Here is a 14344-nt window from a genome sequence, read left to right as displayed (position 1 = left end):
TATTTCTTAAGTGAGTGTGCAAAAGAGCATTATTATTATCGCTAAACTGGAGGCTCTATTTATGATGGAAACCATCAACTCAAGCCTGTCTAATGTCAGGGTAGCAGTAGCAGTAACCTGTAGTATTAATTTTACATTAATTCAGCCTCCATCACTTACATATTTATACATATATACATGTCAATCAACTTAGCTTTCCAGCCGAAGTGAAGCGACAACGATATCTTATTGGATGAGCGAGAGGCGGAACTAGAGCAAACGCGTTTTGTGATTGGGCGAGAAGAGCATGGCTCAGTAAGTTCTGGAGGCACGTTATAAGTTGTCAAGTTTGATGGGAAGAATCAAAGAAGTCCTAGCTTGCGTCTGTGGCGTCCTCTGAAGTCTAAAGTAAAGTGACAGACCACGGTAAGACCCACCTGTATTTTTGGTTGTATTACAAGATAACGACGTCTTTTCTGGTGTCGTTTCTTCTCCCTCTGTGTCGCAAACGTTCACGTTTTCCTGGTTGCTCGGCAGACGTCGTTGAAGTGGAAACGTTTTTTTAAGGACTAATCTCAACAACTTTCGGCTTGTGAAGCCTTTAGTAGCCTACTAACAGCGGCCCTCACCTCATGTGAGAAGTGATATTCCTGAGTTTAACCAGATGTTGTTGTCTTCTTTAAGGCCGTGTGACATTTCCTGTCGCAGGTTATGAACTTCTTCCAACTAACCCCGACCCTTTTTGCATAGTGATAAGAGCGGTCTGCTTTTAGCGGTGATGCTGTGTGGAGCTGGCTTTAGCTCGCAGCCCAGCGTTGGCTGTCCTCATGGAAAGTCTTGTAGTTTATCTCTTGACCTTTTTTGGTAATTTTTCCATGCAGAGGCAAAGACGCTGCAAAAAAGAAAAAGAAAAAAGATTAACAGTCTAGTCTCTGGAAGATATCACACACATGCAGATTAATGTCTGAAGAGATAAACTGAGATTAGACGCATGCACTGTGAAAGTATGATCTTGCACCGACTCCTACAGCTAGATCTTAAATTAAATGCTATTCGTACCGATCAGTGAATAAGATCAGAACAGGATGTTATTTTTTTTCTCCCTCCCTTGTGTTGCATGTAAAATAATCCTTTTTAAAACTGTCCTTAGAATACATTTCTGCCTCTATTTTATTCCCCATGGCCATCTCCTGCATGCTCCCTCTGTCTGTCTCTAGTCAATCTCATGGTAGCTATATTTAGCTGGCATCTATTTAAACCATTCCACTATATCCTCCACAATGCTCCTTGGGCCCCAGGCTAGATTCAGTAGGCTTCTCTTGGGAGGCACTCGATTAGGAGACCTAAATAGCAGAGCTGGGAGAGAATTGAATTTGGGGAGTGAAGTGTGTCATTACCCAGACAGTGTGGTATTAACTTAAGTGCCTCGTTCTTTCAGAATTCATACAAAACTAGACTGGATGCATATAAATATGTCTCGCTGTTATGCTACCTTGTGTAATTTGAAAGGAAAAGCTTTATAAAAATCTAATACCTGACACTTCCACCTAACAAGGGGGTGACACTGAAGTGGTTACATGGGAGATGATTTTCTCAACTACTGTGGTGGCAGCTAAGATGAATGATTTTACTGTAAAATAAGTGATTCCAAAGCAGTGGGCAGATAGTGTACACCACAAATGTGCTCATTTGTAGACCTCTGTTTAAGAGACCAGTACCTTTGAAATGGACAGCCCATTGTAGTGCCGGGCTTAGTTACCCATGTCTCTGCCAAAACATTTCCCAGCTAGTCAAAAGCCAGGCTGGCCAAAAGGCTCATAGCACACATAAACTACTAATGAAGAACTGAATGCTCCCAGGGAATTAGACTTCCTGCTCACATACAAAATGCACACACTCGCACAAAGACCTCAGTAACACATTACAGTCAGACCTTTATTGGCAAAATGGGTGAGGCTGAGTAGTAGAGGCTTGTATTCAAATCGGGTAAACAATGAGCGTAAATTTCTTAAAGCTGCAGTCCTCATGTTGTTACTGTAATTGTAAGCTAGTGGCACATTGTTAGTTGTCTCTTCTGTAAGTCAAACTGTAAAATATGCATGGCTTTGATTCAGGGTGTACGTATATACGCTCTTCACATTGTTCTCTATGTTGTTCTTTGTTGCAGGAGAGACACGCAAAGTCTCTTGGGGGCCATGTCTGGCACTGGGAGTGCTAATAACAGCTGGACCATCCTAACTCCTGAGGTATCATCGCTCTGTATAGAGCACTGGAATACACAGGCTTTAAGCAAAATGCTTTATTAAAAAAAACAAAATTACTGGTCTCAGTTTATTTTCTTTTGGTTACCTAAATATGAAGTTTGGTTTCTGTACTAAGTCTGTCTTGATCTTTCTGATTTGACTAGTATTCAGGAAGGCAAACTATTATAAGATCTTCTCATTTGTGAGCCTGTTAAAGAGGGTGATGCTCAGTCACTCATTGTTGTTGTTATTATTCCAGTAACGAGATAGATAGATAGATAGATAGATAGAAGAAAGAATCTTGTTTTATCTTTAAAAGTTGTGGGTTATGTTGCCATATTTTCTCAGTAAGGACTCGTCCATAACTACAAATAACACATGTTGTGGGAAATTTAGTTATGCTTCATAAGTCTGAAAGAAAAAAATACATTGTAATATTAGATTTTTAATTCACTAAATATCAAAATTGGTGTTGAAAATGAAACACCTGTGAGGTTTCTTTGATTTTCAAGTGGTCTTAAAAAATTTTCAAGCTTTCTGAAGCTCTTTCAGACGCTGGCTGCTTTTTCACTCATTTTCAGTCCAGTTTTTGTAATTTAATGATTTTCTTTTTTTGATTATTTGTTAAGCCACTTAACACTTAATCATTATTGCATCAACAACATGATTTCCAGAGAGCTATTAGGGGAAAAATTTGGCAGATCTTGACATGGTGTGCAGTGTATCCTGACACAGGACCTGAAAGCATCTCTTTCTTCACTTGATCACTGAAGCCTCATCAGAAATGGCCTCAGTGAAAGGGTAGCTGTCAAGAGGCCATTCTTAAGAGATGGAAACGCAGAGAAAAGGTCGAGATATGCTGGATTACACAAGAACTGGACTGAAACTTATGGCAGCAAGTCTTATGGAGTGATAAATCCAAATGTAAAATTTTATGGGTCTCATCAAAACAGCAGTAATCCCAAACACACTGATGGTGCAGTAAAGGCATATTTGCATAGAAAAACAGTGGAACACTCAGCTATGAATTGGCCTCCACAGAGTCCAGACTTCAACATTTTTAAAGCAGCGTGGTATCATGTGGACAGAGAACAAAACAAAAGGCAGCCAACACCCAAAGAAGAGCTTTGAATGTCCTTCAAGAAGACTGCTTTTTGGTTTTATATAATGTGTGTTTGTACATTGCAGTAAATGACTGCACCCTGATGGGTGGCTTAATATTTTGCACAGCATTGGATTGTTCTCTGACTGGGTGTTTGTCTTTCTTAGGAAACTGCTGCTGAAACCCTGAAGCCTGTGATAATGGGGACGGAGTACCATGGAGAAAGCCATACAACTGCACCAGGTGCCTTCACATCCATTCCTTTTCTCAATCGCATATCCACATTAGGATCGGAGTATACCTGAAAATACTAACTTTTGTAGCAAGTGCATTTACCAAGTTTGGCAAACTGAATGTGCTTTCTCTGCTTTACAGGCAGTTTGTAAAGTGATTGCTTTGCACTCATTTGATGCTTTCCATGAGATGTGGATAAAGTTGTGAGTCTGGATTGACAAAGAGAATGACATTTGGCTGGCTTTCTTGTATTTTTCCTTGGAAATGTTTTGTTCTACCGCTAATGTCTTTTGAGGAGTGTTTGCATATTTAAAATGCAAAATTTTATATATATATATATATATATATATATATATATATATATATATATATATATATATATATATATATATATATATATATATATATATATATATATATATATTTTTTTTTTTTTTTTAACCTTTATTTCTGTTGATTGTGTGCAGAAATAAAGGTAAGTAAGGTTCCAAAGATGCATACATGCAAACATGGGTATTTACACACACATGTCAGCTGATTAATGCGAGCTGCTCTGCCTTGCACACAGAAAACATAAAGTGTGTGTTTCACTACATCAGTGTGTAGAGGTTCTTTAAATGATGGTTTGGGTTTAACGTATAAATTCAATTTTTACAAGAGTGTCTCAAAAATAGTTTTACTGGCTTGATGTAATATTCTGCAGTTAGTGCATTAGAGCTTTGAGCCTTCCAGCTATTATTGCAAAGTTATTACCTAAGCAATCAGAAACGACTGTAATCAAAGAAAACAACTGGTAAAGTAGAAAAAAATACACCTCATCACCACTGCTTTTCACCCTGCCTGTGCATACTGGGGTCAGGTGTTGGTGTCACGAGTAGGAATTGCTCCACTTCAAAGAGTCAGGATTGAAAAATGTTGAACTGCTGGCCTAAATGGCTCCCCTCCTGTGTCTGTGTTTGATCCAGGTTCTGGGGACAACAACCAGCCTGCAAATGGTGCAAAGTCTGCAGAAGGGCTCCCTGTGGAGAACTACCTAGTAAGGCAGCAATACATGCAATGTTCTGTTCTGTAACAGTACCATTTGTCACGCGGCTTTGCTGAATGTGTAGCCTTGATTGGCCAAAGAAAGCATTCTCCTCTCCCACGTTTTAATTTTCTAATAATCCCGGGGCTTGAATGATTGCTTATTTTTGAATGCTCAAAGAATAAATACTAAACCTATTTATAGTGTAGTGAGACTGGTTGATTCTAATTGGACAGAATTTGCCTTTTTTTTTTTTTCCAAGTAGCAGCGTTATCCTTCTCATTTGTTCCTCAGATTTGGAAAGTGACTCATTTCAGCTGTAGCTTAGAGACGGCGTTCTTCATGCTAAAGATAACACAACAATATTTCTGTTTAAATAACATTTAAACCTTTAAGACCAAAGTTGTATTGCTTGGCTTTTAACCAAAAGTGCCAAATTATAAGAAGTGCAAAAACTTTTTTTATAATGACCTTATTCTTATATCCAGGTACCAAAAGAAAAAACAGCAGAGCTAAGTGGAGGCTTGAGTGCAGATCAGCCCAGCTCTGTGCCCACTTCTGTCACGGATAACCCCATTCCTTCCTCTTTGGAAGTCTCCAGCAACTTGAACCATGGCAGTGATGAAGTCAGCCAGGCAGGAGGCCTACCTGAGGGCCCGGCGCAGAGCAGCTCTGACCCCGATTCATACTCTGACTCCTACACTCATGTAGCTCCTTCCCCTGATGAGCCCCCACTCTTACCGTTGAGCACAGAGACTCTTGGAGGTGCAGAGTGTGTGCAGATGGAAGGAACGCAGCATCTGCGAAATGAGGAGGAGCTAAAACAAGAAGGGGAGGAGTCAGATGCGTATCTAAAGACAACTGACTTGGGAAAAGAAACAGGTATGAACAGGGCGAAAGTCGGGTCATTATTACTTTAATATTAGAAAAACTTTATTATGTGTATGTCACTGTATACATGGCATGCAGCCTTTCTCTTCTGCTATTGGAGACTAAGCCACATGTTCTATTTGTGTTTGAAGTGTATTTGCTGGAACACCTGGTTATGGACTTTTTCAGTATCTGGGCCAGGAGGTTGTCTGGAGAGGCTGTGTGTGGAGGGGAGCATGATGTGACAGAAACCTTTAGTTACATGACACCCTGCAGAAGTAAATTGGCTTCAGAGGGACAGGAACCACTTAAAATATTTTGCAGTGTAGTGGTTTTGGTTTGTGTCACTTTTTACTGCTGCACCATCAAATGATTGGTCTTCTTTTACTCTGTTCTGCACTTTTTTTTTTTTCTTACAATTTGTGTTTAAAAAGTAAAGTTCAGCATTAGTGATGTCTTTACAGAGCCAGTTATATCATTGCTCTTTTCTTTCAAAGCCAGACTGATTTGTTGAGTTTAAATATAAGAAAGTGGAGCAAATTAACCAGCATACCCTGCTTAGCTGGAGTGCTATCTTATATCAGCTATATAAAAGCAAGAAATATCTGTACTGCAACTTTGTGCTTAAAATAATTACACTGCTGGGGGTTGAAATTTCTGATTGCATATTGTTGTGGTGTTTTCAGTTTATATTTGAGGTGTTCCTGTAACTTAATTATTGGTAGAACTACACCTTAATACTGTTTTCTTTCACCCCTCCAGACCCCCATGCAGATTCAGAAGTGAGTCAGGAGAGAACCGAGAAGGCTGGTGAGGAGGGAGAGTCAGAGGTGAGGAAGAGAAGGTCCCTTTTAGCATCTCTGGAGCAGATTGGGAGAAGAGAAGAGGAAGAGGAAGTGGACGAATTTCAGCTCCCCCAGCGAGAAGACGACAGCGGGTTTTCTGTGAACAAGTGCATCCTAGGTGCTCTCATTCTGTTAGGCCTTGGCACCATTTTTTTCTCAGGTAGGCATGTTACAAAGGTTAACGTTTCTTTCTTTCTTTCTAATTAGATTTTTTTGGGAAGCTCTTTGCCTGTTTTAAAATTATATTTTAAAGGTAAAAGCTTAAAAGAATAGAAAGTAACTAACACTGGATTAGATGAAGGATGCTCCGAGACTGAGGTGTATTATACATGCAGGTATCTTCATGGATCTGGATGAGGGTAGGTTCTTTCTGTGTGTATGTGTGGGTCACTGATTTAATTAAGTCTTTGTTGGCCACAGCATGTTTGCATGTGTGAGGATGCATGCAGGAAAAAGCCTTTGCATGTAATACTTTGCAGAAAAAAAGCTTTCAAAGTTCTTTATGCTGTTAAATGTGGGGTTTTGTCCTGATACTTGGTGTAGGTGTTATCAAAAGGCAACCTTGTTGCTTTGAAGGGACCAAGAACGACAGTAAATATTAGCTTTAGAAGCCTGTAAGCTCAGTTTGTCACCTGATTTTGACGTACAGTTTGAAAAGCAAAGGCGTGAGAATGAGGTAAAGGTGAAAACAGGATTCATGAGGACTTCACCAAGGAATCCATCCTTTTTTTTTTTTTTTTTTTCTCTATTGCATTTACAAATGCATTTGTAATGAAGTGTATTATGAATGCTTCTTTTCTGCTCAGCTAAATTTCATTTTACTGTCAGAAACCTTAAGCATGTTGTTTCTGGGTAATTGCACATAGTTTGTTTGTTTTTTGCATGCTATTTTTAATTTATTACTCGCATTGAAACTAATATTTGCGTTGCAGAGAGCGACTATAGTACAAGGGATCTGAAAGATACAGAGCTACCAGGAAAACGGGTCAGTGTAATGTCTACTCTGTCTGTTTCTTCTAGTCTAACCTATATTTACTGTATAATGAGTGGCAATTTAAAAAAAATAAAATAAATTAATTAATTTTACTGTACAGTGACTTGTTCTTGTTCTTTCCCGTTCCATTAACACCTTTTTCTTCTCCACTCCTCCACCTGGCAATAGTTATTTTGAGAAGACTTCTAATATCTTGCAGATGTGTAATTCTGTTTGTTGACAGGAGTGGCTTAACCCAGAGGCTCCTCAGTCCCCACTAGATGCTGACAATTCAGAGCTTTTAAACAAGCTAGCCAAAGGGAATGAGCAGATTTCTGTGCTCCAAGCCCAACTTCAGGTGTGACTCCATTCTGTCTCTCACCTCGTCTCCTCTGCGTGTGTACAGTAATGCACATTTGTATAAATACATGTGTGTCTGTGGATAAAGGTGTCAGTGAGTGTGTGGTATTCTCACAGGACCCTCTTTTTCTGTTCTTCTTTAAACAGACACAGAACGAGGAGCTAAAAGTAGCCCAGGGACATGCAGCAGAGGGAGCAAAGGAGCGGCTGAGGTGGGAGGCAGTGGAGAAGGAAAACAGTAGGTTGAAGACAGAGATGGCTTCTCTTCCTGTCCTTCAGAAAGAGAATGAGAGGATGAAGAAAGAGCTGGAGTCATTCCCGGCCCTACAGAAAGAACTAGAAACTCTGAGATCCACTGTGACAGAATTAAAAGTCTCCTCAGGTACAAAGGGAGCAAGGGAGGAAGAAGGGAGGGGATGTGGAGGAGAGTAGGAGATATAGAAGGATGAGAGTTATAAGAAAGCTTGGGAGTAGATTAGTCATTTAGTGATTTGCTTTCTTCTCTCTGTTTTTGAAACGCAATGCACACTTGTATCTTTTTTTTCTTTTTCTAACTTTGACTTTTTGTGGTTGCTCCAGCAGGCAGTCAGACAACTCAAGCCTCCATGAAGCTCGCTACATTGCCCCCACCTGGTCAGCCAGAGGACAGCAAGCAGGAAACGGCTGGATCCACAGGGAGACAGACAAAGCATCCACGGGATGACCCAAAGCAGAAAAAGAAAGATGTGAAGAGAGATCGTTATGACTTGGGCGAGCAGAAAGAGGGAAAAGAGAGAAAAAAATCTGTAGGGATGGAAGGAGAGAAAAAGGGCCGTAAAGATGGCAGTAAAAAAGAATGGAAGAAGGAAAAACATGAGCAAGGAATGTTTGACAGGGAGAATGATAAGGAAGGTAGACTGAAGAGGCATAGTGAAGGGGAAAAACAGTGGAAGGAGAAAGACTGGAAGAAAGAGAAGACTAGCAGAGGTGATGAAGGAAAGCCATGGAAAGATGGGGAAGGAAAAAGAGAGCGGACAGAAAAGAGGGAGAAAAAAGAATGGAATGAAGATGTCGATAGGAAAAGACCAAAGCATGAGAAAGTGAATGAGGGAAAACAATTGGGAGGTAAGGAGGAGAACAAGCACTGGAAGGAAGGAAAGGATCGTGGGGGGAGACAGAAAGAACAAAAGGAATGGAAGAAGCTGAAAGATGGCTTCAAAGAAAGTGGCAAAGTGCAGTGGGAAGATAAAGAGTGGAAGGAGAAAGGAGAGAGAGAGTGGAGAAGAGGCACTGAGAGGGATGATAAAAATGACAAACTTCAGGGTAAAGTAGGGAAAGAAAAGGATGAAAGGAAACGGTGGGAAGGCAGTAAAAATCACGGCAAAGACGGATCGAGGGAAGATGACAGGAAGCGATGGAATGAACATGAGCGGAAGAGTCAAAATGGGAAACACGATAAGGAATGGAAGAGCAAGGACAAGAAGTGGGAACAGTCGAAACGGGAGCAATCGAAAGAGAGAGACGGGAGGAAGGAGAAGAAGCATAATGAAGACTGGAAAAAAGACAAATTGCAATTCCAGAAAAGCAAAGATGTATACAAGGTTAAAAATAATCATGGCAAAAAGGAAGAACATCAATACGGAGACCAAAAGCAGCCTCATACACACCGCAAACCCTCCATGGGGCAGCCTGAGTACTGGGTCCAGCAGAGAGAGCGTCTCCAGCACAGTCCTAAACCTTCACAGGAGTGCGACTCATTGGAGTCCTGTGCAAAGGCTGAGCGGCTGCTCCCTGTCCACTTACCCGAGTTTGAGGCCATCCTCCAAACCTATCTAGCTAAGGCAGAGCAGGCAGGTGTCGATGATTCCAAAAGAGAGGAGCTCAAAAAGCTGGCCACGCAGTTTTTTAAGGATGGCGTTTTTGTTCATGATCAGATGAGCTTTCAAGATTTTGTTGAAGATTTGAGCGATATTTTAGAAGACATGGTGGAAGAGGACGAGGATGGGGAACAAGATAGCGCTATAGAGGATGAAATGGAGGAGTTTGAGAGAGAAGTCATGAGAAAGTTTTCATTGCGGGGAGGTGGAGAGAAAGAGGAGAGAATCAAAGGGGACTGGAGAAAGGAGAGCGGACAAGGACGTGGCTGATGAAATGATAGAATTGATGGATCTGTCAAAAGTGGCTAAAAGGAGTCAGAGCGAGCGAGGGTTTACTCAAAGGGAACATTTCTTATTGGACCACAAAGGCTTAAAGTATACATTTATCAACCTGTCATGCTTTTTGCAGGACGACCTTTTGTGTTTTACCTCCATCTGCTGTCCACTTGTGGGGTTTTTTTTGTTTTGTTTGTTTTGGTTTTTTTTTTGAGTGCTCATATGCAAACACTTAATGCACTGTTACATAGGAAGGGCTTGAACGTACATCGTGTGTGTGAAGTGCTGAGTCTGATATTTTAAGAATCTGCATCATACATCTTAGATGGTGACAGACAAATATTGCTAGCCTAAAACAGTCCCACTAAATGTATGAACATTTACTTACAGCTGTTTATTTGGGACCGACCACCTGCAGCTACTGTGAATGTCCGTTAGTGTGAAAGTCATTGCTATTCACAATTCTCTTACACTGTTGCTCTCAATAAGATTTCTAAAAGATGCTGCACAGTCTTATTCAAACACCACACTTTCACTATTTTCTGCAAGCGGCACTGTGCACTTTTAAAATCTGCTTATTCGCTGATCATGGCTGATTTTGTTAATTAAGCATGGACTGCTGAACGACTTGAGCGAGGGTCTGTAGTCATGACACTTGTGTTTGTACATACATTATGCTTGTGTTTAGGAACTTGCTTAAATCTACAAATGTCTAATTAACTTATTTTATAGGTGAAATCTAGAGAATTGATGGGCACATGAGATTTTGACATGTTGAGCATGTTTATTGCTGTTCAGGTGTGGAGCTTGTGCAGATGTCCTTAAGTTATTGCTTTGTGATGACTGTAACATTTGTTTGTGGTTGGTGACGGTACTTAAGACATTTGTTTTCAAAAATACTTTCTTTATCTCTTTACGTGTGGATAAACTTATGAAATGTAGCAGATTTAAAGGCCTTCAGCACCATAGAGATTGTTTTGTTTTTTTTCTTCAAAGGTTGCCACACAGCGTGTGGTAGCACAGAGAACTTTAAATGTCATTACAGTTGTGTTTTCCCATGTTCTTGGCATTAAAAAATAATAAATGTAATTCCTCTCTGTGATGAATAATACTTGACTCTGTCTTCCTTTAACTCACCTGTTTAGTCTTTAAGAATACTTCCTGAAGTGTATGCTCGCTGTAACAAGTTCTCCATAGTGATGACAGATAAGCCACGGGCTCTTGCCACACACTGTATTTTTTTTCTACACTATTTACAGACTCAAACAGCTCCGACACTTTGCCCCAGCTGCAGCGCCACTGTCTTTTCAGTGCATTTCATTCGTGCGTCACTCCTCTGGGCCCACACAGACTATAAAGGAGGGATCATGATTAGTAGCTGTGTGCCAGCCTGCTCCACCTCTTTGTTCAAGCCATTAAACCACACCACATTGCCAAACTCATCTTATTAGATGCATTGAGCTCGGGGTGCCTTTGTTGCTGTGCCACACTGATACAGACAATTCTACAAGGTTGAGAACAAGAAGTTGTTTCTTAGTGAACATTTATCCTAATGTAGTCTGTCTGTACATCAACTGTTTCATTAACTTTGCTTCAGCAAATAGCAGCCTTTATACCTGCTTATTTAAGTTAATCTTAAATAGAGAAGAAATTAGGATATATATATATTTTTAATCTATTGTCCCTTCCTATTGTGTACATCCATCCATCCATCCATCCATTTTTCTTAACTTTATCCAGCTGAGTCATCTCCTTGTCTGATATACACATTTCTTCCTTTGTCTTCAGCCAACAGTAGCATAGTTTCCGGTGGCATGCTCTTGGCCAACAGCACCAGAGGCGATCGTTAGTAGCCCGAGCTGCACCCAATCTGCTATGGAAATCTCATTCTTGATGATATTTGATTTGGCAAAGAATGCCCTTCCTGACACAACCCTCCCAATTTATCCTGGCTTGGGACTGGCACTAGGAGCACACTGGAATGCACCACCACGAGCACCCTCACCCCATGTCTAGGTTTGGAATAAGTCAGAGGAGCTGGAGAGAATCTGTGCAGGCTCAGCATGGGGCCCAAAATAGCTGTGGATTTAAACACAGGACCTTCTTACTGTGAGGCCAACCACTGCATAACTACTGCATAAATGAATTAAGCTGTGAAATTTCATGTCCTAAGGGTCAAAGGTCGGCTTCACCACATGTCAATTTTCTAGAGAACATGTTTCAGGACAGTCTTTTACAAAATAACAGGCTGTGAACGTATTTACTTAAATTTGGTCAGAAACTGAACTGGTGACACTAATCTACTGAATTCACTTCATTTAATAATAAATGTGGACACATGTGGGCCTAAATTGATTGGTTGGGAATGGCCTACAACCCCAAGGCAGTAATTTAAGTTTATATTTAGCTTGAAACCTTTAGGCCTATGATGTTTGCCTCAAGGCCAAATGCTGGTGTTGTAGACTTAAGTAGCAATTTAGAACTTTAAGACATGTCCTCAGACAGAGATACACCTGCAGCTACAGTCCCAGGATATCAATCTTAAAACAACTAGAAGCATTGGCCCACTGTAAGCACCGATGCTTTTATAAGACTGTGTGTAGGGAAGCAATTTCCAGCCCCCTCACTAAGCCATTTATTTTGAGTTAGTTGCCACACTCTCCTTCCCCAATGACAGCCAAGGGAATGGAAGGAGGAGAACTAAATACTGCTTTTTCAAGTACAAGGGGATAAAGATGTGTGTGTCTGGGTGTGTGCGTCATACAGCAGAGAAACAAAAACTAGAAGAGGGGATATTTGGATGATAAAGCCGATGTGCTTGTTAGTGCTAACTGCCTCCCTAATATGCCAATTGTGCACATCCTGTCAGAGCTTTAGAGTTTAAAAAAAAAATTTTATGAGGTAAAACCCAAGTGCCTCATTCTCATCCTCATTCAAAAGTTTCCATATACAGACAGTGTAATTATATACCTGATGTACTGCTCTACTTTTTGCTCTCCACAGCATTCTGCCCACATTTTCATACTCACAAGAAGCAAAGGAAATAAACTGTCTGTGCACTGGGATGACCCGCAAAAATGATTAAAAATAGTTCACAGGCAGCGCAGAATGTTAATGTTAACCTCGCTTAACTTCACTTCTCAGTCTTGTGGTGGTTTTCCTGAATGAGATGATGCATCTAGTAATCCATCCTTCTTCAAAGATTGGCTACAAGCTGTGTGTGCATCTGAAAACACAGCTGTGTCATGGAAAAACATTTGTGGTTTCTTTGGAAATATGGTTTACACTTTTAACAATTCCAATGATTTATCTACTTAATCCGTCAACAGCAGGGTACAAAAGGAGAAGAAAGACGTTTGTACTCACCAAATACCTACACACACACAGCTGGTGAGTTTCCACTGTCTTTTATTCCAAATCAATGTTAGAATTCTGTTGAACTTCAGTATATGCTTTTAAAAGAGTCGACCATTAAAGGCCTGTGCTGGCAGGGATGGTTCCTCTGACACGCTGAGCAGAGATGAGTTTTACAGACTGGTGTCATCAGAGCTCCTTAACTTCGTCAAGGTAAAATCAGTGCACAGTAGTTTCATTTGTACCTCTTATTCATTGATCTAATAGTCACAGCAGGTTGGTGGCTTTACTTAAGTATCTATTACATTTTCTATTTCTATAGATGCCTGTTTTCTTTTTTGCATTGACTATTGGTTCTGTACTTACAGACAGTTTATATGCGGATTTAGGCTGCAGGCTACTAACTGTTAGCACTTATTGTACGCTGACTACGCTGAAAAAAAGACCAGATGCAACACAAAGTACCATACTTAGATATCAGTTTGAAGACCCGCAGTTTCATTATTAAAGTATTGTAACGTTCACAAGAACCAGACGGTTGGGGTCTCAGTTTGTCCGTTTATTCGGCACATAAGCCAGCGGGTTGTTAACTCAGGGGGAAGCGCTCTCGAACTACACCTCTCTTCAGCCTGGCACACACACAGAACAACCAGGTCCCCCCACCCCTTCCTGTACACCACCCTCACTACTTCCTGCAGCCCAACCAAACATGAATCTTAAAGGAACAACAACAGTGTGCAGAGAAAACCAACATGTCACTGTCCAGTAACACTTAACCATCGTTACACTGCCCCCCCAGCAATAAGTTCCTCGTCCCCGAGGGAACGACACAGTCTCTGAGGCGGGGCGGTAGCCTACGTTCCTTCCTTGACCTCCTGAGCCCCTGAGGAGGACGCGGAGCTTCGGGGCTTTGGGGTGAAGAGTCCGAGGGGGGGGAACGCAGCCCCGGTCGGGGGCCCCTCTGAGCAGGGTCATGGACGCTCTGTACACGTCCCTCTGGAAAGGAGGGGAGGGACTGTCCTCTGTAGGGGGCCATCCGGTCTCTGTGCAGCGCTACTATCCTCCCCCTAGGAGGCAACTGCACCCTGTAAACAACCTCCCCCACTCGCTCTAGGACGCTGCAAGGTCCCACCCAGCTGCTATCCAGTTTAGGACACCGTCCCTTCTTCCTCTTTGGGCTGTAGACCCACACCAGCTCCCCAGCACGGAAGTGCCTCCCTTTAGTGGT

At 41.3% G+C, this 14344-nt stretch overlaps 1 protein-coding gene across 1 annotated transcript; it reads left to right on the top strand.

The window, feature by feature from the left end:
• The first annotated feature begins 258 nt into the window (after positions 1-258).
• pbxip1b (pre-B-cell leukemia homeobox interacting protein 1b) lies at positions 259-10867 on the top strand. The gene is made up of 11 exons (XM_080897264.1): positions 259-405; positions 2147-2225; positions 3492-3567; positions 4524-4594; positions 5071-5464; positions 6215-6457; positions 6633-6656; positions 7230-7282; positions 7515-7628; positions 7778-8012; positions 8210-10867. The coding sequence occupies exons 2-11, from the start codon at positions 2175-2177 to the stop codon at positions 9754-9756; spliced, it is 2808 nt and encodes a 935-aa protein (XP_080753390.1). The 5' UTR covers positions 259-405; positions 2147-2174; the 3' UTR covers positions 9757-10867.
• The last annotated feature ends 3477 nt before the right edge of the window (positions 10868-14344 follow it).

This window comes from Rhamphochromis sp. 'chilingali' (genome assembly GCF_963969265.1).
Source record: "Rhamphochromis sp. 'chilingali' genome assembly, chromosome: 11".
Classification (NCBI taxonomy): domain Eukaryota; kingdom Metazoa; phylum Chordata; class Actinopteri; order Cichliformes; family Cichlidae; genus Rhamphochromis; species Rhamphochromis sp. 'chilingali'.
Note: the sequence above shows the minus strand (reverse complement) of the source record. Positions and strands in the feature narration are given on the sequence as shown.

Coding starts and splice junctions, on each gene's coding strand:
- pbxip1b (XM_080897264.1), top strand. CDS start 2,175: ATGTCTGGCACTGGGAGTGCTAATAACAGCTGGACCATCCTAACTCCT. Junction 2,226..3,491: donor GGACCATCCTAACTCCTGAG/GTATCATCGCTC, acceptor TGTCTTTCTTAG/GAAACTGCTGCTGAAACCCT. Junction 4,595..5,070: donor TCCCTGTGGAGAACTACCTA/GTAAGGCAGCAA, acceptor TCTTATATCCAG/GTACCAAAAGAAAAAACAGC.